The following is a 24,289-nucleotide window of genomic DNA, read 5'->3' on the forward strand; positions in this document are numbered from 1 at the left end:
GAAGGACCCCTCTCATGCTGCCTATGCCACCAGTAGAGCACGACCAGACTCTTCTGATTCGAGGAAGGAGGAGATCCTTGCCCTTGTGTCCATTACAGAAATATTTTTCTGCTCCCTACAGGATGCACGAAGAATTACATATTTATTTCTTAAGATGCCTATTTAGATACCCGGATATTTTCATACGACAGCCATTTCGTCCCTCTTGCTCTGTTTCAGGAGAAAAGGCAAATGTCCTCCACCAGAGTACCACTGCGGCGTGTTAATTATCATTCGTTACATTTTCCTTCATACTCCCTTCCTAGTTTTTATCACCGGGGGCGAAAGGACGCTAACTAAACCCTCTAGCAAACACTCTGCACTCCTACCGGTGCTGCTCTTTTCCAGGCTACTCATCAAACAGCTCTTTTTTTTTTTTTTTTTGGTTACGAACAAACAACTTTATCATTACCTGGCCACACGATGCATTTGAAAACCCCGCTAACCAACCCTCCGCCTTCCCCTGTTCTGCCCAGACCCCAGCGCTGCTCCTGCTCAGGTTCAAAGGAATTCTTAACTTTACAACATCGATAGCTTCCTGATGGCCTAATCCTGGGTCAGAAATCAAAAAAACCAACAAAAACAACCAACCCACCTTTAATAAGCAAGTGTTGTTACAGGACACTATTCCATCTTCTAAAGCCTCTGTGCGTGTAACTGCATGAATTCTCCTCTGCTGTCTTAATGGGAAGCAGTTAATTACAATCCACAAGCTGCCACAGGCAAGGTTGAGACATTAATCAGCTCGGCTGGGTACGGGGCTGTGATGGCGGTTAAAGTTCTGCGTAGCAGTGAAGGGACTAAGCCCAGGTGACGGCAAAGTGAGGACAACCGCAGGAGAAACACACTGGGGAACAGCAAAACTCTTCCACCGCTGATCACCCTCCTCCTAGAAGGGTTTCTTTTCCCTTTTACAGCTTTCTTGGTTTGAAGAATTAGTCTCAGAATCACTAACGAGATATATTTTTGTATTAATTTGCATTTACACAATATAAAACCGATCTATAGATGTGATGTCCCTGCTTACTGCAGGGGGGTTGGACTAGATGACCTTTAAAGGTCCCTTCCAACCCAACACATTCTATGATTCTACGACTCTAAATTGTTATTATTACCTAGTACATTTCTCCTGGTTGGGTAGGTAGGACCTTGTCATCTGAACACTTTAGTTTGTTCTCAAAACTGGTTTTTGGATAACCCAAACACCGTCCAGACTGACCCGCATCCCACTATTATGGAATAGCTCTCCTGAAGCAGCTATGGTAACTCCAGAATAAGGTGACTTCATTCCAGTACAATTGTTCAGCGTTGTGAAGAAAGCAATTACACTGGAATGAAGTGACTGAACCCAGAATGCAGCTTCCAGAAGGTAACTGGAAGAGTTTTCAGGGGTGGAGGGGACAGACATTCAGCCTCCATGTAAATATTAGTCTCCATGTAGACAGCAGCTTGGGAATAGGAGTGTCCTGTGCTAGCCCACCCTTCGTCTTGGCCAAGGCATCTCATTCCTGAACTGCAGAATCACTGTTACTCAAGTCGCTCACCCAAGGCACCACCCTCCCAAGCTACCTTGTCTCGTGCAATACCCAGCTCTTGCTGGGTTCCTTCATCTCTAGCTGAAATGGGCTTCTCTGGATTCCAGTAAGATAAACAAAGCCCCGTGTACGAACAGGATGCGTCTTTCCTAGAGAACTGTGATCAAACTAGGAGTAGGATGTAAAGAAGATAATAAAAATACATTGAATTTAAAAACCACAACTGCCAACATAATCCCGAAGCCCATGAAAGCCCCACCGGTGGTTCTGAAAACCCTAGATTTCCTACATTATATTTGCATTTATACAATTCCATTGCTATTATTACCTATTACTCCCAATCAGTCTATTTTCAGCCAGTCATTTGCCTTGCAAGTATTACAGAAAATGAAGATCTTATGCAAGGACTGAAGAAAGAAACGGGATTAAACTGCTTGGAGCTTCCCCTGATGATACCAACGGTCTTTTGGGGACCATGGTAAGTTCACTGATTTTTTTTCAATATATAAAGCAAGTGTGGATTGAAGTGTCAGTGCCCTTGACCATCAACAGTGTCTCGCTGACAGACATGAGGGATCCCCAAGCGTGCACAGCCCTTAACAACCTTCTGGCTTCGCCAGCTCAGAACGGAAAGGACCGATGTTCTAAGATTCTCAGTAGCAGCGGATATGGTACGCTATTTGAAAATGTCTGTTTTTTAAAAGGAAAACCACATTCATACTACCGAACCACTTTTTTTTTAAAAAAGGAATGCTAAATTTGTGTCATTTTTAAGTTAACTTCAGCTGTAGACACAGCTCTGAAAGCATCCGATTTTTACGAGTCTCAGTTATGCCGGCAACGAGGCCAAGGCATCTACTCAACTTCCGCTGCAAGATTTCGGGATGCAGGCTGCGGACAGGGTCCCTCGCTGGCATCAGCCACACGCTGATCCTGCGACGCCAGCTGCGCCTCCGCCTGGTAGATGAGACTTTTCATGGCTCTTTCTAGGTCGCAGAGCAAGTGTTTTCAGCAACCTTTTGTTTACGGACAAAGGATCCAAAATTGTAACAACTCTACATGAGCTAAGGGAGCTCTAAATATTTTCACAGTGATCCATTCTTCATAAAAAGGAGGAAGAGCTCTGATATAATAAGAGTGCAAAAATTCTGTTTACAGGATCTTCGTATAAGAAGGGATGAAATTAAGTAAGGCTGTATTACTCGCCGCTGCTATCAATTAATGCAGCAACCACTTCCAGATGTAATAATTACCATATGTGCACTGCGCTTTACCTCTGGGCTTATTAATTTCGTACACAGGAGGTTACAACTATTGATTGCATTAAAACAGATTGACACGTTCCAATAGAAACGCTCCCGCTGCGACGCAATCGTTGCCCAAACTGAAACGATTCAAGCGATACGGACAGAGCCAAACGCACCCATCAGTGGCCAACTCGCTCGTGGTCATTTCTCCATCCCCTCTTAACCTCACAAACGCAGTATTGCAACAGGAGAACGACAGCAGTTAGCCCAGCCGCTCAGGGGCAAACACTATAGGGTCTTAAGAGACAGATGTTGACCGCTGGATAAATGCAAAATCACTAGGAGTACCTGTCAACATAAATAAATTAATATAAATAACACGGCTTTCACTTCTCACCGCAATGTGCCTGGGTAGACATGATAGCCAACCAGCGCTACCCTGCCAACCTCAGAGCAGCCTGAAGTCTGGCGAGCCTCAGAAAAACAGGCGTTTGGACGTTTAAAAGTCCCCTCGATTCTTGAAAGTTTGCGGAAAACTCGATCTATAACGAAAGACAACGACATCCAAATAGCGTCTGAAAAACGCGGCGGGTGCCTTTGCCATAAAACAACCGGGTTTCACGCAGAAACAACCGCACCCTGTTTGCACTTGGGTTTTTTTTTTTGTTGTCATCCCATCTGCATAATTATATTTCTACACAATCCTGGTTAAGCACCTATAAATTATACGACCTGCTTCAAAACCTCCCTGTAAACAACAAAGCATTGTTTGTGGTTTTAATAAATCCGGATTTTTTTTCCCCCTCTTCTGCTTCAGATGACATATTTCAAGCAAGAATACATGGAATTCAGTAGGTAGGTCTCATGTTAAAATAGTTCAACTGTCCTTAAAATAATCCCGCTGTCCTAAAATAACATTTACAAGGACAGTGGTAACGGTGATGCAAAGGAACAGATGTTACAGGCAAAATTATCAAGTTCGCTGCATCGGTAGAACGCTCTTATAGGGTGAAATTGTACCAGCAATTTCCAGAAACCTTTAAAAATTAGAAGGAACCTGGGTTTTTATCCCAGCAAAAGCAGTCAAAATAAGTATCGAGCACAAAGAGTTAACGCGGCCTTCCTCCTCCTGAAAGCAGGAACGAAGGGGATTTCGTCAGTGAGGTTTGGCAACGTGCGAAATCCTGTAACCAATTTCATTTCCTGATAAATGAACGGTCCGCAGGGGAAAGTCAGCCAGAGGCTTTGGGAACTGCCGAGAGCTCAGACATGACCGAGAGGCTCCTGGAAGGAGCCAGACTGTCTCTTTGCTTATCGCCGCCCAGCCAAACGGCACCAGCCCAACTCCGTTTTCCAGCCGGAGCTGCGGCGCGATGCGATAGAGCTTCATCAACCCCCGGCATCCCCTGGAAAAATAACCCGGCTCCAGCGCACGGCTAATATTCGGCTTTAAGCAAGCGGGTTGAAACCACATGGGCGTATAAAACAGGCGTTGGGATGGAACTCGTAACCGGCTGTGTTGTTTATGTCTTTTAAAGCCAAGCGCTGGGAGTGACTTGGTATTCTGGAGTTTAGAATCTCTCCCCCCGCCCTTCCAACAGGAAAAAGCCAAATACAGAAGGATAAATCATTCATTATTGGAGAGATTTTGGCATAAGCGAGACGGCGAAGGATGCATTTTTCAATAGGAGCTATACGCCGCGTGGCGTGGAAAGCTGAATGTCACTCTTAGTTTTAAACTATTCTCAGTTTTAACCTATAAATGGACTTTTTGAAATAAATGTGATCGATCAGCCTTACCGAATGCTACCGGTAAATACCACCTCTAATTGCAAAATGACAAACGTGCCTCAATACGCGCTCCGCTGCGAGCTTCTCATCGTCTTAAATGCCATCTTTTCATCCCGAGTTAACCTGAAGGCTTGCTCGCCTTTAAATTGTTACAAATTGACTCCCAACTCCCAACATTTTTACAGGAAATTCAAGTAGCTTGACACACAGAGATCTGAACTTTTAAAAATCTAAAGTTTGAGCTTGTAAAAAACCATATTGCCAGGCTGATGACCCCTGAAGGGAAGATAAAAGGAGGGGGGGGAAAAAAAAAGCTCAAATAATAACTTCAGGCCCTTCATTACCAAAATCCTGGGTAACTTTTCAAGTGGCTTGCAGGCTTATAATAGCAACAACGTCTGCAATCGATTAGCTACCCCAGCACAACCAGATGTCTCGGCGACAGGGAGAAAGTACTCTTGGTTCTAGAGTTTACTGGGAAGTAGAACATCATTTCGCTGAAAACCGAAATATCTGCAAAGGAAGTTGGAGAAGCTAAAGAAATATCACGCTTGCCCTCAACCAAAGTGTCGGAATTCAGTTTTATTGCATCGTCTAGTTCTCTGGAAAGCTTGGGATGGATTCCTTCTTGCTCCCAAGGACTCATTCTGCTCACTTGATTTGTTCCGCCCTTTGTCCCACCATTGCTTTGCTGGGATCTTTTGATGCATTCTGCTCAAGAGTGTGACAAACACAAGCTAATAGTATCCAAAAAGACAGTTCTCCGTGTTAACTACCGAACCAGGTTTGTGGTTCGTGGAGGTACGTGGCCTTGGAGGAACAGCAGAGCACGACTCCAGACACACCAAGGTCTATGCTGAGAGCAAACAAACTCCAGGCGCCCCATCCCTGTTGCTCCTTCTGTGACTTTACTCACGTTATTTAATCCCATTTTAGACCTCAAATGAGACAAGCAATGAGAAAACCTGAAAAGGACACAAAAAGGATCAGTTCTTCTGATCCTCTGAAGATGAGAAGATCTTCAGATCTTCTTCAGATTTTCATATTCACAATACTGCTGCCTTTGAAAGTATCCTCAATAATTTTTGGGCTGCTGCTACGCTTTTACCAAATATTGCGATGACTCCACGCACATCATTGCGGAGCGAGCAAGAAACGCTATGGCAGGAAAATACGTAGTCTACTTTCTTCTCTCTTCAGGCCGTGGCATGAAAATGGAGGGAAATTCCGCAGGGTATGGCATGCCACAGACTGGTTGACATAAGCAAAACCCAGCACTGTAATATTTGTATTTAGATACTCTTCCTACGATGAACAGTCAAAGCACGTTGAAGGGATTTAGCCATCAGTGTCTTATGTCAATTATAACCTCTGTACGAGAAATTACTCGTTGAATAGTTCACATTTTACCACCCATTTCAACACGAGACCTTGCAAAAGCTGAATGGGTTTGTTGTGGGCGAACAAGACTCGTTCCCGGCTTCTTCGAGGGCTCTACCTCCGTCCCTTCTGCTCCTTCAGCTGCTTCTCTCAACCCACTTCAACCAAGTTGGTTGAAGCTCAGAAGCTCACAGACTCATTTTTGTTGCTCGGTTCGCACATAGCATAGGAAGAAACGTAAAAATCTCATGCCAGGAGATCCTGCCCAGACTGCTGACCACCATGGGCATGACCGCCCTGCAAAGGCATGGACAGCCCTGGTAGCCCTTTGAACTACGGCAGACATAGAATCATAGAATGGTTTGAGTTGGAAGGGATCCTTAAAGATCATCCAGTTCCAGCCCCCCTGCCATGAGCAGGGACACCTCCCACCACACCAGGTTGCTCCAAGCCCCGGCCAACCTGGCCTTCAACACCTCCAAGGATGGGGCCTCCACAACTTTCCTGGGCAACCTGGGCCAGGGGCTCACCACCCTCAGAGTGAATAATTTCTTCCTAATATCTCATGTCAATCTCCCCTCTTCCAGTTTGAAGGGAACATAGGCAATGGGGCTGGTCTCCTTACGTCTACAGTGATGCAACACGAAAAACCAAGTCCTATGTCATCCTTTAAAGCAACCCAGCAGGGACAAAGCCAGGACACATCTTCTCAACTTTCTGAGCTACTACTCAACCAATGTGACTCCTACAAAACAGCAGCCAGGGAAACGAGGGAGAGGACAGACAAAGGTGAAGCATAGGCCCTTTTCCCTCCCAGTTAACACCAGTCAGCATGAGCCACATGCTCCCCACCATGGGATATGCAAAGTCCAAGGCACCTGCCCAGTGTCCTGCCCACATCAGTCCTGGTAGCATCTCATAAGCGTGAAGATATGGCTTGAAAACCTCAAGACTGTTGAAGCCGACAGCCAAATTCTCTAGCCAGAGGGCAGGATTTTTCCAATGGATCTCCGAAGCGTCGGGATAGAGCAATGCATGTTTCAGTGACAAGGCAGAAAACAAGGTTGAAGTTTTCCGTTTATTCTTCATCCGTGAAAGAAAGCTTTCTGCAGCGCTCTCTCCAAGTTGAAGGCGTGATTATTATTTTCTGCTCAAAGAGATGTTGGCTCCTTTACAGTAAGAAACCGATATTCCATGAGAAACGGTTTAAAGATCACAGATTCAAGAGTTTGCTAATGCATATTTTCCTAAGCTGATGCTGCAACGATGTTTATATTACTCTTCAATAGGGAGAGTGTCAGAAAAGCTTTAATATGTTTTTAACTGCGTGCCAGGCAGAAAAGCCAAATAAAATTGCTGGGTTTTATTCCCCCCCCTCCCCGCCTTGTTCTAGTCAACAATGCCAAAAGTCACTATTTATTTTTCTCCACCCCCATGCAAGAATTTATAACCACTGAAGTAAACTAAAGTTAAAAAGCTGTTTTTAATTCCAAAAATTGACTGACAGCTGCTATGTCAACACAAACCAAACTTGTTTGGGTTCTCAGGAGCATTCACATTTGAAAAATTAAGTTTCCTGGAGCCGTTTGAGGGCTGGGGTTTTCTTTTTTTTTTTTTTTTGGGTCACTTCCCCTTCCCCGTAAGGCTAAAAAAAAAGAAGTTATTTTTAAAAAATGCGAGACTGTAGAATTTTTCCCATTCAGAAGACAGCCGGGGAGAGGTGGAGAGCACATCCCCTTTTTCAAATAGCCGGGAGAGTAAAACGTAAATACGGCATCGGTTACAGCGTTACCTGACTCTCTTTGGGAGGGCCAGAGAAAGGTTGCGAACGCCACGGGACGCGCCACCGCCGTCAGAGCTGGCAATATTCAAACAGATAATACACTCAGCTCTAACCAAGACCTTACGTGCCGAAGGACTCGTCTTACACCACACCAAAGAAAACCAAATCTCGACATGCGCGACATTCAAAATCCATGCAAACGCTTGCTGGGAACGGTAACGGTATGAAAAGTCCTGGTTGGTGTTTTTTTTTTTTTTTTTTACTTGAAAATATTAAAGCAAACTTTAAAAAAAATAAATAAATACGCTTTATGAGTGACACGCCAACGCTACCAGACCGTGCCAGCATTTCAAACGTCTTGAGTCTAGCAATATGAAGCTTACAAGTTTCAAGTCAAACTACATTGTAAGTACTGCAGTATAATTCGTTTCATTTCTCCTAAAGCTTCTAAATTAACCGATTTCTCCTACGGTATGTGAAGGATGCTTCTGAAAACGAAGCGTTGTTAGTATCCAATCCACCTCATCAACCGTGTTTGCATTATACGTAGCTACAAACAAGCCCCTTTAAAGACTCCTGAAATCCACTTTTCACCGTGAAACAAAAGGAGCCACCAAATTTCAAAGACTTTGGCTCCACAGATGCTAAAGCCAGTTTACTTTGGCCTTAAGTATTAAAAAAAAAATAATAACCGGGCACATAAAAAAATGTTTAAATGAGCGCAAGGGTTGCAACTTGGCTTAAAAATATACACGGCCTTCGCCGCAAAATTTGCAGCCACGCTGTATATTCTAACTTGCTGCTCAAGGCTACCTCCTACTAAGGAAGCGTTTCTGTGGATTATCGTATTCATGTTTAAAAATGACGGCGGCGTGTATTTCTGAACGACAGCCCCAAAGTTTTGGTTCCCTTCTGGGATGACGGGATGGCTTACTTTCGGGAAGTTTTTGCAATGCAGAATCAAGAGCTCCCATATGACGCCGTATGTCAGCAAGTATCTAACTTTTAAGTACTAGAAGAGTCACAGTTTTTCCATAACATTTTTTCACATCTTGCCTACACGCAAGTTTGCACCGTTTAATTAAACAGATTTACACGATACAAACTCCTGCTTGGACGTACTTATTATAAAGTGGTGCCATTCCGTTTAGTTTCAACACAACAATTGAAGTCAATGGGCTTAATATGAATAGAAAAGCACCCGCGGAAGGGTTTCAGACAGACAGACAGGCAGGTTTATAATCCCACTTTAAGATTAACCAGAGCGCGGACACGTCTTTGACTGCCTGCTCGCAGCTTCGTGACGGTACGTTATTTTTCGACCACAAGGCTCATCAAAACCTTCAAGTATCATTTTTCCTGGAATTTTGATTACTCAAAATCCTGTTTCTCAAGGGCCGGGGAGTATATTCTTCTCTAGCCGCGGCCTCTGAGAATCTGACCTCTTAAAACGCACGCCTTCAAAAGAAACGTGAATTATTGTTCATCGCTTACAGGTCGGCTCACGGAAGCGGGGAAGTTTGACATCTTAATTGAGGGTATAAATTGTCAGAAGGATATTTACAATCCATAAATATTAGTATCCTCAGCATACGTTTGGTGTTTTGGAAAGGCCCAAAAAGCACTTTGTTTAAAAGTTTCTTACACTTCTCTTACTACTCCCATCTTCTTCAGGTTAAGGGTTAACAGCAGCTGAGGGTCAGCAGAGGGAAGTCTGCCTCACAGATGTCTGCCTCGTGTCAGACCTAAGGATGTATTAGACACAACCGGCTTCCACTAGAGTAAGATCTTTGACCCTTCAGCCAGAAAAACATAAATATCAGGAAGAATTTGATGAATTTATTCTTTACGGAAGTTTTCTGTCTCTCTCGCTTAGTGCTATGCCCTAGAGCTCTGTAAAAGAGCTGCTGGTCTCCACAACTCCTCTGCGCCTACCTCTTTACAGAGCTAATTTGTGAAGTCTTCTACCTAAAACCCGTGGTAGGAAGGTACTGTTACAGCAGTAAAATAAATGCAAGAAAGCTGTCCGTTGCTTAAGAGCTACACATCTGTCCCAAGGTTTAATTTAGATCATCAAAGACCACTGGTCTGGATTCTGAAGGCAGCATCTTGCCCTGGCCAAATAACAACCACTAAGGGCCAAGGCCATCAGGACTCTAGAAGAAAAAACCACCATCAGGAGTAATTGTAATGGACAATGGGGCAATGGATGGTCTCTCAGGATCAACATCGCCTAAAGTAGGATGCACACATATAAAGTCTACCAATTTCCTTCACAACCTGGGGCACTGAGTGCTGCCCATGTCCTGCTGCTCTACACGGTGTGACAGTACACCACTGTTGAACAGATGTTGAACGGACGATGTCTCCTTCCTAGGAGGAGCTTCTGCAGAAAGAGGGCAACCTTTGCACCTTTCCAGAGAGAGCTCAGTAGCTAAACCAAGAGACTTTTTGGACTCCCTCAGCTTTGGGGACTTCATATGTACTTTCTTTGATGGCTACGCCTTCTTGCCACAGTTGGAAGTACCTACGTTTGACATCCCCCATTGCATTCGCTGCCACCTCAGTCCACAACCAGGTTGGTTTTATGACATTTTTGGCAGCTGAACTTTTGGTGTCAATGTTGCTTGCCCAGGAGCGGGGTGATGTGCCAGGGACACAAAGCAGTTCTGGTCCAGCTACCATCGCTCCGATGACAATTTACTCTTTTCCCCTGCGCTCTGGTGCCTCCATGATTACGGGCTTTCTCCAACAAAACAAATGGAAGTTGAAGGAGTTGGAAGTATATCGTTAATAGAAGGTGAAAGCTATGAGAAGTGCTTTTAACACCTAAAGCAAAGCTTGTTCTGTCAAGAGACTGAAGGCTTTTACCTCTGCTCCTTTTACACATTCTGTGAAATTTTAATGCCTGAACTAGAATGCACTTCAATAAATATTACATTTTGTACCATACCAAAAAGGCGCGAGTTGATGGCATAATGGCACGTCTGCGTAGCACATCGAGAACATACGACAGAATGCACACCGATGACAAAATACTCATTGACACAGGGAGAAAAGGAACAGGAGAAAAATAAAAGCAGCTCAGAATACGTTCATGAAAACGCAATCTCTGCCTGAAGTGGCTTAGCTAATGGCAACTTCTCTTTTCTAAAGCATTAAATGTGGCCTCCCAAGTGTGATCATTCCACGAACCCAAATGTCAGCTTCCAGTCACTAGCTGGCCTTCGAAACAAGTTTTCCCACTTATTGTAAAAGAGCGGCTATCTGCTGGCTAACTCCCCTTGAAATCCTGAGATAACTCGCAGACTCCAGACGCGGCCCCACTTCTCTCACGCTCCTAATCCCGAAAGCACAGAGAGTTCACCGAAGGGAAAGAAAAGGCAGCCTGAGAACTTGAAAAAAAAAAAAAAAAAAAAAAAAAGATAAAGAAAAAAATAAAGACAACAATGAGGCCAATTTTCACCTATCACTATGATCTCTAAATTGCCTTTAATAAGCTTCTGCAATAAAACAGGGAGCCTGGATCGTGGGCTGCTCGTCTGCGAAGGAGACAGCTCTATCTCCGCGCCGTGGCTTCTGCCTCCGTCCCGGGCATATTAACTTCATTTATCTCCTCCCACAGACTGAAGAAGAAATAACCAGCTCTTGATTTCAGCACCTGCCCTTTATCTCTCTGTTTATGCAGAAGTCTTCTAAAAGGCTAATTACTCAGCTTGGACTTTCCCTGCCTTCCACCGTACACGGCTAAAAGCATACGCTTAAAATAATGTTAATTATATTGTTTGTCTCCAGTCAGGTTGCTCCAGGACTGGAAGGAAAATATGAGTTAGATCTTCCATTTTCCCACCAATTATTTGCTAAGAAAATGCAGGATATCTTTCCTAACACAAACATATATATTTTTTTTTATACATATATATATATATGACCTATTGCTAACTTTTGTTTCCCACAGCGAAAGGGAGCAGGAGTCCCAGGGTGTGCTACACAACTGATAAGTCCCATTATGCAGATCAGGATCGTGGCTCTTAAGTGCTGTTATTTTTAGTCGACGTTTATTCATGTTTGAACTATGGTCTAAGCAACAGACTGGAGCTCTGAATAGATGCAACGCCTCTCGAACGCTCACTTCCTCGACAAAGGCCAAGATAAGCAACTCGAAAACATTCGCTGTATTTATCTGCGCATACATTAGGTACTTATACCTAAGAAAAAACCCCGCCATTGTCTGAGCTGCAGGGAAACCGGGGGAGTAAAAGCTCCAGTCCTCATTTTTCCAAATCGTAACCTCTTTGTGTTTCAACCGCCTCCCTCAGAGCGCTTCAGCTGAAGACGGTCATTTCTAGGAGGTAGGAGTAATACCTCCGCGGGGTCTCTCCTGTACTTTAGAGCACTTCAATACGTTACGGCAAAAGGCTTGAAAAATTAATTAGCAATTAACTGCAAAGCTCTTGGGATTAAACTCCACAGCTTTGCGCGTTGTAATGACACGTGGGTCATGTCAACTCAGATGCAACAGACCCCTAATTCCACCACACGTTGTCCAAGCTGGCCAGCCACAAGCCAACTCCTATCCCAAAGCCACTTCTCTGAATTGGTTGTGCCCAAGCCAGCTTGTGCTGGAAAAATGTCCTTTCAGCAAGTAATATTAGTTGGTCTATGGAGCTAAAGAGCTTCCAGCTCGCAGATGCGAGCTTAGCGACGCGAACAACCACGGAGCCGACGGTGCAGGCAAAGCGACTGTGGGCAGGGCTGCTCCCACCCATCCCGACATGCCCAGAGTGTGTCATTAAAGACATGTGGATTAAAGCTCTCTCCTTTATTTAGCTGCTCAAATTCCTCAGAGTTGCCAGAGTTATTGTGTAACTATATCTATAGTCTGATCTTAATATGACTTTGTCGAGCTTTAGAATAGCTTCCCCTGAAAACCTCAGAGACCGAAATGGGAAGACCTGAGGAACTGTGAGACTCCGAGGAGAGAGGTACAAGGACACACAAAGACTCACAAGGTCATTTCTATTGGAGGAAATCGCATGGCGCTCATCATTACTGTTCTATAAAGATGTTATGTGCATTTACATATTAATGCATGACATTACGTTAGAGGGACCTGGGCAGGCTGGAGAGGTGGGCCCGTGCGAACCTCATGAAGTTCAACCAGGCCAAGGGCAAGGTCCTGCACCTGGGTCAGGGCAATCCCAAGCACAAATCCAGGCTGGGCGGACAATGGATGGAGAGCAGCCCTGAGGAGAAGTGCTTGGGGGTGCTGGTGGATGAGAAGCTCAACACGAGCCGGCAATGTGCGCTGGCAGCCCAGAAACCCCCCCAGCAGCCTGGGCTGCGTCCCCAACAGCGTGGGCAGCAGGGCGAGGGGGGGGATTCTGCCCCTCTGCTCCGCTCGGGGGAGACCCCCCTGCAGCGCTGCCTCCAGCTCTGGGGCACCAACAGCAGAAGGACACGGAGCTGTTGGAGCGGGGCCAGAGGAGGCCCCGGAGATGCTGGGAGGGCTGGAGCCCCTCTGCTGGGAGGACAGGCTGAGAGAGCTGGGGGGGTTCAGCCTGGAGAAGAGAAGGCTCCGCGGAGACCTTCCAGCCCCTTCCAGTCCCTCAAGGGGCTCCAGGAAAGCTGGGGAGGGACTCTGGATCAGGGAGGGGAGCCATGGGACGAGGGGGAACGGTTTTAAACTGGAAGAGGGGAGATTGAGATGAGATCTGAGGCAGAAATTCTTTGGTGTGAGGGTGGTGAGCCCCTGGCCCAGGTTGCCCAGAGAAGCTGTGGCTGCCCCATCCCTGGAGGGGTTCAAGGCCAGGTTGGCCGGGGCTTGGAGCAACCTGGTCTGGTGGGACGTGTCCCTGCCCATGGCTAGATGATCTTTAAGGTTCCTTCCAACTCTAACCATTCTATGATTCTATGATTCCAGATGCCAACATCAGTGTCACCAACTTTTCTCCATGCAGGAGTAACCTGCTCTGGCCAAACTGCTGCTCAGCAAAAGGATTTTGGCAAAAAAGACAAAAGCCAGTAGGTGTAAGTGGGCAGCGTAGAAGAATTACATGCCAGACTGCCTGTGTTCACTGTGTAACCCTGCCCTCAAACTCAAGTCCTTTGGAGAAAAGTTAAGCGCTCCAAGTCACTCCATAAGCATCCTTGAAACTGGAAGCACTCGATTGCTTGGTGAGGACTTACAGAGCTTGGCACTTGTCAAAAATTTGTGATCCGTTGATTTAAGTGGCAATATAAACACGTCGTTTGGAACGCTGCGTGTCATTAATGCAGCAAATTTAAACTCGATGGAATTTCACTCCAGAAATAACATTTCTTTAAATTGCGGCCCAATGGGAAAGGCACGCTACGTGATAAAACCTTAATTTTTTTGGAAGGAGAGAATTTCTTTAGTGGTGGCTCCGTGTCAAGAGGGAATTGCTGTAGCCCCTTAATACGAGAGCTTTTAATTATCTGCACGTCAGACTAAGTTGTCATAGAAAAAGCAAAAGGTCCAGTATTTCTCTGTGTTCACAGAGAGGACACAACCTGAAGGGCTGGATTTGGATCCAACAACTCCTCTGGTGTGACTTAGGCTATTCCTGTACCCTGGCTCGCACTCCAGACCGCTCTCTCCCCAAGTAATTCAGTCTGAGTGACTAAATACGTGCCATCTCAGGGACACAGGGAACCGTAGGAAAGACATTAGGATACGCAGCCAGCTAGACAATTCCCACCGGGCGTTTTAAAATTACCGGGGTATAAATAAATTACCAGCCGTCGCCAATGGCCGCGTGTACTCAGTGTGCCTTATCAGATGATATTTTCCTAAAGTTCCCACAAAAGAAACGGGTCCTGAGACGCTGCTCTCGCTCTCTCGTGGAGCAGGAACAAAAATGGTTCTGCGGCAAGCAGACAGTATTTAAAATACACTCGGCGTAACGGAGAAGCAAACTTAATCGTGCGTTTAAAAAACCACACGTAACTCCCATTTATTTAGTCACCTACTTGCACAGATTTCATCGTTGCAGTATTCAAAACATCGGGCAGCCATCAATGGGTTTTGGCCTCACAAAACCCCTCAAGGTGGTACATCCCTCACGAGATTTGGGAGATGCTCAAAAGAGGATGGAGGGGCCCGCTCAGGATTACACAGAAAGCTCACGATCACGTTGACCAGACTTCCAGCTCTTGTACCGATTTTCAGAAGGTGGGTTAAATCTTAACTAAAGCCCCGGAAATTTATCTTTGTAGCATTTCAGACGGACCCAGGCGGAGGTGCAGAACGCCAGAGAAAGAAGGATAAGTTAACAAACGAAAAAAAAAAAAAAAAAAGGATGAAAGTTTGGTTACAGCTAAACTAAACAACAGCTGGAGAGGCGAGGCGGCATCGTCGAGACACGACGAAGACGACCTTAGCCTCCGCAAATTTTATGTCCTCCACATGCTTCAATTTAGTAACTTATCACGAAAAAGCCAGCCAAACATTTAGCACAAATTAGGAATGTTGATTAAAACATACGCATCCACAACGTAATCCCTTATCAGCCGCTATCGATAGGAGAAACGATGTTTGGACGTTAAGGATACGAAGGGTATGTATGTAATTGATTGGAACGGCGCGCTTTAATTGACGAGGTCTTGAGCACTTACTCTTAGTCTGTCTTTGGGCAACGCAACAGCTCCTTGCTTGATGATTTCCAGAACTCGCTCTACTGACAGCTCGGCTCCAGCTTGCTCTAATCGGGAGCTGAAAAAGCTGATCACCTGGAACGAGAAATCAGAGCACATAAATAAATAGAGAAGACGAGGTCTTTGTATCAATTTACACACGGAGATGTCAGCTTCTTTCCCGGGATCTGTACTTCTTAAAGAAGAATCGTGTTATTGCCTGTGTCACAGCCAGGGAGACTTTGTTAATGCCAAACTAGCACAATTATCGGTATCCTCCCGCAGTCATTTTTAACAGACAGACGATTTTACAATTTAACACACCCAGCTGAATTAATAAATCCACATTTTCAAGTACTGTGCACTGACATACGCTCGTATTTCTGTCTGTCAGGACTTCACGTCAGGATTTTCGAGGCCTTCCGGTCTACTTTTTATAGTTTGGGCTAGAAATTTACTTTCATTTGCGAGCATTAAAGTAAAACCCTTACCGTTTCAACAACTCCTGGACAGGAGGCTTCGGCTTTAAGACAACTATGAAATATCTCAATATAATTACAGGAGTTTACACGACTTCCTGGGGGTTTTGTAGCATTTAAAGCCGCAGGAACTGGAAGGGGGGAGGGAAAAAGAGCCCACAGAGCTCCTCTTCTCCCCAAATTAACTACCCAAAGTGCCCCAGGTATCTTCCCCATCACAGATTCCAGGCCCAAGGACCTGTACGTTCCCTCTCAATGTTCTCATCCTCCGCGCATCTCCCTGGTGAGGCCAAGCGGATTCTCACCATATTTCCCTCCCCACCCCCTTTTTCTGTGACCCAGCTGGTCCTTGTTAGCTAGAACACAGTTAGGTCAGGCTTTAACTTTTATCCCTCTCCAAGCTCAGCAGGTCACACCAGAAGCCGACATCCCACCGGCAGTTCTCCATGTGGGACATCAGAAAACCTCCATTTCTCTAGCTCCTTTCATCCAAAAAAGAGCACACTTTGCAAACCCCATCCCTTATCCCCGAGGAACTCAACAGTCACGCAGGGGATCCAAAACTCAAAGCGACACAAAAACAGGGTACGGGGAAATATTTCGACACCTACTTAGCGTCCTTTGAAAGTACCACAAGATGGTCAGGGCCACTTGGTAGAGCCCATGCACACGTGAGTCCCCAACTACCCCTCGGCCGGAGCCACCTACAGCTTTTGCTCGCTGACCACATTGTTGGTAGTTTTGCCAACATCTTGTAGGCTTCGGACACACTCTCATCTAAAAAGTACCAACATCCACCTGCATCCGAATCCCAATCGCCAGCACGTCGCGTAATCTTTCTTAATTCTCCCAAGTAGAAGGGGGGAAAAGTGTATTATACTACAAAATCTCTGCTGAGCTCTCTTTGTTCTGTAGTGAGACACAGCTGGAGCCAGAAATCATTACCCTAATTATGCCTCCCAGCTCAGCTGCTGTTAATAAAACAAAGACAGCTGATGGCTTGATTACTGTGAGATTCAAATGTGTTGTTCCTCACTCGCGAGCCCCGAAAACCCTTAGTCCTCCTTTTGAGCAGGTAGGTTGGCTGGATCGCAGAGCAATTTTCTCTAGAAAATGGAAGAACCGAGCGAGATAGAGACAGACGACAGTTACTAGAAGTTGCTTTTTGGGTTTTTTTTTGAGGGGGGTTCTGTTTTGTTTTAAACAACAAGACCGTGGAAATCAGCCCAGAGAAAATTCAGGTTTAACCTTCTGTACTGTCCTTACGATCATCTCCATAGTTGACTAGAAGGGACAATTTCACTGCCTCTGGCAAATGCTGCAGGCAGGTTTTACCTTCTTACAGGTAAGGCCCCACTCTAGCCCTGTGATCTCTGATCCCTGAAAAAAAACCAGGAGCGGGAAGATGTGCCGGGTTCCTAAGCAAAGGAGCTGGAGGGACGAACCAGAAATTACAGAGGAAAACGGCAAGAAGCAGCTCGCGCGAAGAGCGTGAGGACCTCGCGGTTGGGCTGACAGGGGTTTGGCATAGAATCTGGGACAAATTGCTGGGTAGAGGATACACAGCTCATAGAGGAACAAGAAAGTTGCCCGCAAACTTTGAAAGATTTTAAAAAAAAAAAAAAAAGCTATCTTCTTGCGTTTCAACGCTCTTCTGTTGCCAGTCATCGCTGGTAAATACCTATCCTCGCCCAGGGCAGGCTCCCGCAGAGAATCCATCCCACCGGCGCTGCCTTGTTAGCTCAAGTTCTGCTAAACCACAACAAAAGCACAATTTAATATTGGGCTTTTAATCAAAAGGATAAAATACTATCATAATGCAGAGGCATAAAAAACCCCCCAAACCTGAATGAAGCTCACAGATACTACCTGAATTCTGGCGTTTCCTATTTCGGGAAGTCAAAGCCTCCCATTTTAACGTGTTTTTAAAAGGCTTTTATGTTTTTGCGGTAAAGGTACTAATCTTGGTTGAGTTGTATTTCGCAAAGAACAAAAGCGGGATAGGCTTCCAATATTTTCAGGCTACGTCAGCATTTCACAGAATTTTGAATGGCTATTTTTGGTACGCAGTTGACGAGTGAAAAGAAAAATATCTACTTTAATAATAATAATAATAGTTATCTCTAGGCGTCATTCACCTTACCGCTTGAGACAATACAGAATTGGAGTAATTCTCTGTCTAATCCTGATAGTACAGTACTCCCGTGAGATGCTCAGGTACCTAACGGGTACTCCGATGAAATAATAGGAAAAAAAAAAGGAGGGTGAAAAAAGGAAAAAGAAAAAAAAATTAAAAAAAAAAATAATAAAAAAGAAAAGGTGAATTATACGGTGTAGATGCTAAAAGAGGCATTTATTTATTACCATTAGATCAGTAATAAAACAAAAAAGCACCCAGAATTACATCCCTACTGCCCAAGCTCCCATCTCTTCCGTAGCAGAAGGTCTAACACTTTACCGAATGACCTGGCCAAATATAAAACTATAAAAGCTTAACCTAATATTAAGGAAGAGCAGCCTTTTCCTTTGAAAGAGCTTTAATTATCTTCCACGCGTTAAGTAACAGAGCGGCGTTTAAAATAATCACGGATATGAAACGTAGAGAAAAAAGCAGATCTCAGGGCAAACGAACTAGGCTGAGGGACGGTGTCCATTCTTTGACATCCTGAACATTATTTTTCTCATTAATTCTTTGGGCGACGGGTGGAAGAAAGCATAAAACAACTGGCAAAGACTCCTTCAGAAGAAGAATACCAAGGAACTGAACGAGTCGCTGCGAATTACTCGTACCCTGGGCTGAAAGGCCCTCTCCATGCAAGGGGATGTTTTAAAAAGCTCTCTCTCTGATCTGCCTTCCAGATTAAAAGGCACGTTTAATCCTGGATTAGGCAACCCCTCGGCAGGAACATTTTATCGGTGTCCAGATAAAAGGGCGTATCTACGGCCCCTTGCGCTACGTAGGGAGCCTAATTCTGGTGGCGCAACTCCCCAGCCGTGGGGTGCGATGGGCATGCGGCGACATAGAACTGTTCGGGTTGGAAGGGACCTTAAAGATCATCTAGTTCCAACCCCCCATGGCGTGGTCACCATCAACTCAGGGATTTCCAGGCTTTGTACTGATATACCGTTAATAGACTCAAGATCTTTAAATAAAAACTGTTTTCCGTAGTGATTTCCAAAATTGGTTTTCATAAAGCTTTTCCGTTTCAGAGGTCGATTCTCCCACGGAGACTCATCTTTGGTACTTTCGTTTTCTAAATAATAAATTTACAAAATATTTCCAGAGATGAAGAGTGCTATGAGAAAGCCAGAGTGATTTAAAAGTGACATTTTAGATTTTGGAAATTTTTTTGGAATTTTTTTTTTTTTTTTTAAAAGATTATGACGGAACAGAATCATAGAACGGTCCAGGTCGGAAGGGACCTTTCAGATCGAGTCCAAGCATCAACCCAACACTGACAAAGCCACCACTAACCCGTGTCCCTCAGCACCACGTCTGCCCGGCTTTTAAATCCCTCCAGGGATGGTGACTCCACCACTGCCCTGGGCAGCCTCTTCCAACGCTTGACAACCACAGTATCCGTTATTTCACCCATCCATTGTTTTCAACGGGGCTGAAAGGGTTGAATTGAAGAAATACTTCTGTTTCCTATAGCGTGCACCAAGCAGCAGAGCGAGCAGGGACAAGATGTTTTCTCCACTTGGAGACTGAAGCGGACGCTGAAGAGCTGCGATGCCCCGGCCCATTCCCGGGCAGTGCCGCTGCCTAACTAACGCTACAGCTCCTCGCTTTCTCCTCCAGCTAAAAATAACAGCGTGATTCGCTGCTGCCTCCTCTGCCCGCAACTGTCAAGGTTAACTCTGTAAAAGAGGGGGGGAAAAAAAAAAAACCAAAACAAAAAACTTGGCACTAAATGAAAAAATTCTCATTCCCTTTTTTTTTTTTTTTTCCTCCTTCGGAAAGCGATGAAAAAAAGAAAGACGCACTTTCTGACAGCGGCTAGTTTACATTTCCAGCCGCATTCGCCACCGGGAAGAGCAAGATGCTGGATTGTCGGCACGCTGAAAGGAGAAGAAAAGGAGAAAACAAACCTCTTGTCATGAAGTACCGCAGGATTAGCACTTCAGCTAAGTCCTTTCCTTCGGAAAACATAAATCACAGCTATGTTCAGTAACTGACAGTCGTACCCTCTTGTCCGGGAGCAAAAGTGAGGCAAAACCAACCTTCGCTGATTTAAGAAGGGATGAAACAGGTTGAGGTGATTCAATAACAGGAGAAACACAAAAGGTTTCTCAGCAAACTCGAGATACCGACGTTTTTCTGCTTCACCTTGAAACTAGGAGCGTGTTCAAAGACACGTGAACTTTTCAAGGTACTCTGGTCTTCTCATCTCCCCGCTCCCAGCAAAGAAAGTGGGGAGAAATAAATACCATAGAATCCTAGAATGGTTTAGGTGGGAAGGGCCCATAAAGACCATCTAGTTCCAACTCCCTGCCATGGGCAGGGACACCTCCCACTAGACCAGAAAATTGAAAAAAGAGAAAAAAGAGAATCACTTAAAGTATTTAGCCAGCAGGATCAAGGTTTTTCTATGGGCATTTGAAGGAAAATCACGAAAGAATAGTTCTCATGTCCACCGCAGGTTCTGAAAGAGGAGTTGCCATGCCAGAACCAAGCCAACTCCAGCGATTTTAAAATCTAGCAGGGAAACGTCCTCGGAGGATTAAATTCCGAATAGGAAATTGCATCAATCGGATCCTTTGCATTTCTATCAGGCTGTTTTGCAAACCAAATTCTAGCAGCTCCTAGTTCAGCCCGTTCAACCGCACGCTATCTATCACGAGCTCGTAGGAAATACGACAGTAACGAATGCCAGCGGAGCTCTCACGACGGTCACGAACCAACCTCATCTTTAGGGATTACTAATGAAAAGTCTCCACCAAATTCCCGACACATCCGAGGTTGCTGACCAAATTAGAGACCACCTCTGAAACAGAGGCGTATAGATGGTTCACAGCTGAAACGTGGAGGCCAGGAGCAGGAACCGTAGTATTCCTCTTTGTTCACCATCCAGAGGGAGAATATCCCATTTAGCTAAACGAGATGCACAATATCCTATTAAGATGACTTTCTAAAATGAAAAGTAAATTAATAGGAAACAGAAGGTATTTTGATTTCAGTTTCTTCTGTGCAGCATTAACTGTTTCCATATGTTCCCAATCAGCTGGCACTGGTGATTTTTAGCTGCTTTATAAAAACCCAGAGGCAAATAAGTCGTTTTCAATAAAATTGTTCTATACGCTGACCCTTAAACATTTACCCATTTTTGGCTCAACGACGAAGCACACAGAGGTTACGTGTCACCTCCAGAGTGAGCTGAAGGGTTCAAATCCGGAGCCAAAGCCCAGAGTGACTGTGACCAAGCCATAGTCAACCTGGACAATCGCCACCCTGGTCTGAGCAGCTGGTGGAGCTGCCGAGCCATCCCCATGTTGACGTGTGCCTACGGCCACGTTCTGCTCCGTCTCCTGCCCCAGCGTCACCCTGCCAAACGTCTGCTATCCAGAGGTCTCCAACAAGCGCCTGGAAACCTACCACAGTGCTTCGTTATTATTAACGTTAGAAAGTCTTTCCTTATGACCTGTGAATCCACAAGTATGTAAAACAGGTTATTCCCTTTCCCTTCACGGCAGCGTTTTATTTGAAAAATACCACGTCCCCTTTAGCCTTCCTTCAGCTAATCAGCACCCGTTCTGTCTGTCCTTGGAGGTCCTGTTTTCTACAGCTCTTGTTTCTCCCTAGAATTTCTTCCAAGGTGCCTAAACCCAAGAGTAATTCAGCTAAAATGTCACTGGCGTGAGTAGGCTTAGAGGACACCTCTGGGCTATTTCTCCCACACAGGACGGCGGCAGATGCCTCTTTCCATTTGCACCATCAACTACTCGTTACCACCTTCTCGGTACATTTTCCAACTAATTTTACATCCGCTTTTTAGCATTTGCACTTTTCCCATGCTTCCTATTTGGTTTATGAGAACATTATGTGCAGCGGAGTAAAACCAGTAACTGTTAAAAGTTGAGATATGTCATACCCATTTTAAACGTTCTCGACAAGGCAACTTGGCAACTGTTTTAGTGTCCAAAAATCATTACAGATTGCGCATATTCTGTATTTTGGTCAGATTTCTTCAATATAGAACATTACCCTGCTGTCTGTTAGTATTTCTTTATGGAATACAAATCTGGACTACAGTTCCGGATCAGAGAATCTTACACCCAAGGTAAGGAGGATTTTGACCCAGAGCTTCACACCCACCTTCTGCTCACGTGGACCTCTAGTGGCATCTGATGATGGAAGTTACATTCATGCTTCCACCGTAGTGTGGGTGGAGATAATCCCAACGTACTTTGCCGTGTAACGACCAGAAAAATTACCAATGGATGGAGCCAGGATGTAGCACAGCCCTCGCAGACGTGCTCTGGGGGCTTCAGAAAGGTTAACTTCTCTTCCCCACCCTTCCATTACCAAAAGCTGCAACATTTACACCTACCTTCTACCCGTTTTGGGCCACCAAATTACACTGAGCACAGCAACCTGAAACCCAACAGAGTTCCCCGACACATGGTGGATCCATCCTCCTCTGAATGACCAGCCTTGGCCACACGAAAAGCCCGGCCAGCTCAGAATTGTCTCTCTGACAGCAGGCTGGGGTGGATGCTTAAATAAGAATATAAAAGCAGGTGAAGAATAGGGAATCTTCCCTGTGAATACATCCTCCCAGATTCCTGCAATATACGGTTTAGGAATTTATCGAGCCAAATCTTTCAATATTTTTTTTCCGCCCACGATTTTTGACTTTGGGAGCGCACCTACATTTTAGACGTTCACAACGTCCCGCGTGACCATGAGGGTGGAGCTCCCGCCTCCATTGTTGCAGAGAAAAGCCTGAGCAAAGTTTGGGAGCCAGAAACTCATAGAATCATAGAATTGTCTAGGTTGGAAGGGACCTTTCAGATCATCGAGTCCAACCATGAACCTGACACTGACAAAAACCATCATTAAACCATGTCTCTAAGCACCACGTCTGCCCATCTCTTAAATACCTCCAGGGATGGGGACTCCACCACTGCCCTGGGCAGCCTCTTCCAACTCATTTTGGTTCTTCTCAGATACTGCCCACACGGTCCCAGACAAGCTCCCCCCGTGCGTCGACTAAAACCAACGTGATCTGTCACTTTTTTAAGGGCTAGGAAGACCAGTTAAACCATTTTGGCTGTAGCTCACAAGACAAAGACTGGTTCTGTACGGGATGGCAGCGCTGCCGATAGGGTGTATGAATTGGAGGACGTGACAGGGTAGAAGAGGAGTCAGCCGAATCTAATCTTTTATTCAGATCTGCAAGCCTGACAGCTCTCACCACTTGCCAGCTGGTGACAGGTACATTTAAAAAATAATAAAAAAAAAGAATCTTTTTTTTGACATCCTCACTTCTCTGACAAAGGAGCTATTTAAAAATTCAACATGCTCCCTTGGAAAGCTTTAAATAGTTTCTGAATGTAACTGGCATTATGCTGTACCCTAATATTAAATAGTTTTGGGGAGGAATTGTTTAAATTGTTGAGGAAAACCAACATTTAAGTGTTACACAGGAAAGGACACGCTGCTGTCTGTGGGGGGCCCGGGGCTGTCATGCAGAAGGATCTGGCCATCACTAGTTTTCCTGGATCTGGACAAGTAACCAGAGAAGGTCCCTATCTCAGTGAGGAATGAAGACGACTCTTATCTTCACCGCACCATATCCTCTCTTTACATAAGTCGAAGACATCTTGTCCTAATCATCCAGGCAGTCTCATGCTGGCTGTGGTCCGCAGCTGCCAAAAATTTGGACAATCCTCGTTATCAATACAGGCTGGGGGCTGACGTGATAGAGGGCAACCCTGAGGAAAAGGACTTGGGGATACTGGTGGAGAAAAAGGTGGACGTGAGCCAACAATGTGCGCTTGCAGCCCAGAAGGCCAATTGCATCCTGGGCTGCATCAGAAGAAGGGTGGCCAGCAGATCCAGAGAGGCGATTCCCCACCTCTAGTCTGCTCTGGTGAGATCCCACCCGGAGTACTGCGTCCAGCTCTGGAACCCTCAGCACAAGAAGTACATGGACCTGTTGGAGCAGGGCCACAGGAGGCCACGAAGATGATCAAAGGGCTGGAGCCCCTCTGCTGCGGGGACAGACTGAGAGAGTTGGGGGTGTTCAGCCTGGAGGAGACAAGGCTCCAGGGAGACCTTTTAGCGGCCTTCCAGTCCCTCAAGGGGGTCTACAGGAAAGCTGGGGAGGGGCTGTTTGCAAGGGCATGTAGCGCTAGGACGAGGGGCAATGGCTT

General features: G+C 45.4%; 1 protein-coding gene across 8 annotated transcripts in view; it reads right to left on the bottom strand.

Annotated features, from left to right (window-relative positions):
• Positions 1-24,289, bottom strand: part of LOC128903096 (dymeclin) — a 240,240-nt gene that overhangs the window by 19,185 nt on the left and 196,766 nt on the right. For 7 of the 8 annotated variants that reach the window (XM_054187006.1, XM_054186999.1, XM_054187002.1 and 4 more), the window contains one exon: positions 15,414-15,527. In XM_054187006.1, coding sequence (XP_054042981.1) covers positions 15,414-15,527 — 114 coding nt within the window. Of the gene's footprint in view, positions 1-14,967; positions 15,007-15,413; positions 15,528-24,289 lie in introns of those variants that run through there. The other variant, XM_054187004.1, reaches the window with a different exon arrangement.

The sequence above is a fragment of the Rissa tridactyla genome, chromosome Z (assembly GCF_028500815.1).
Source record: "Rissa tridactyla isolate bRisTri1 chromosome Z, bRisTri1.patW.cur.20221130, whole genome shotgun sequence".
Taxonomy (NCBI): domain Eukaryota; kingdom Metazoa; phylum Chordata; class Aves; order Charadriiformes; family Laridae; genus Rissa; species Rissa tridactyla.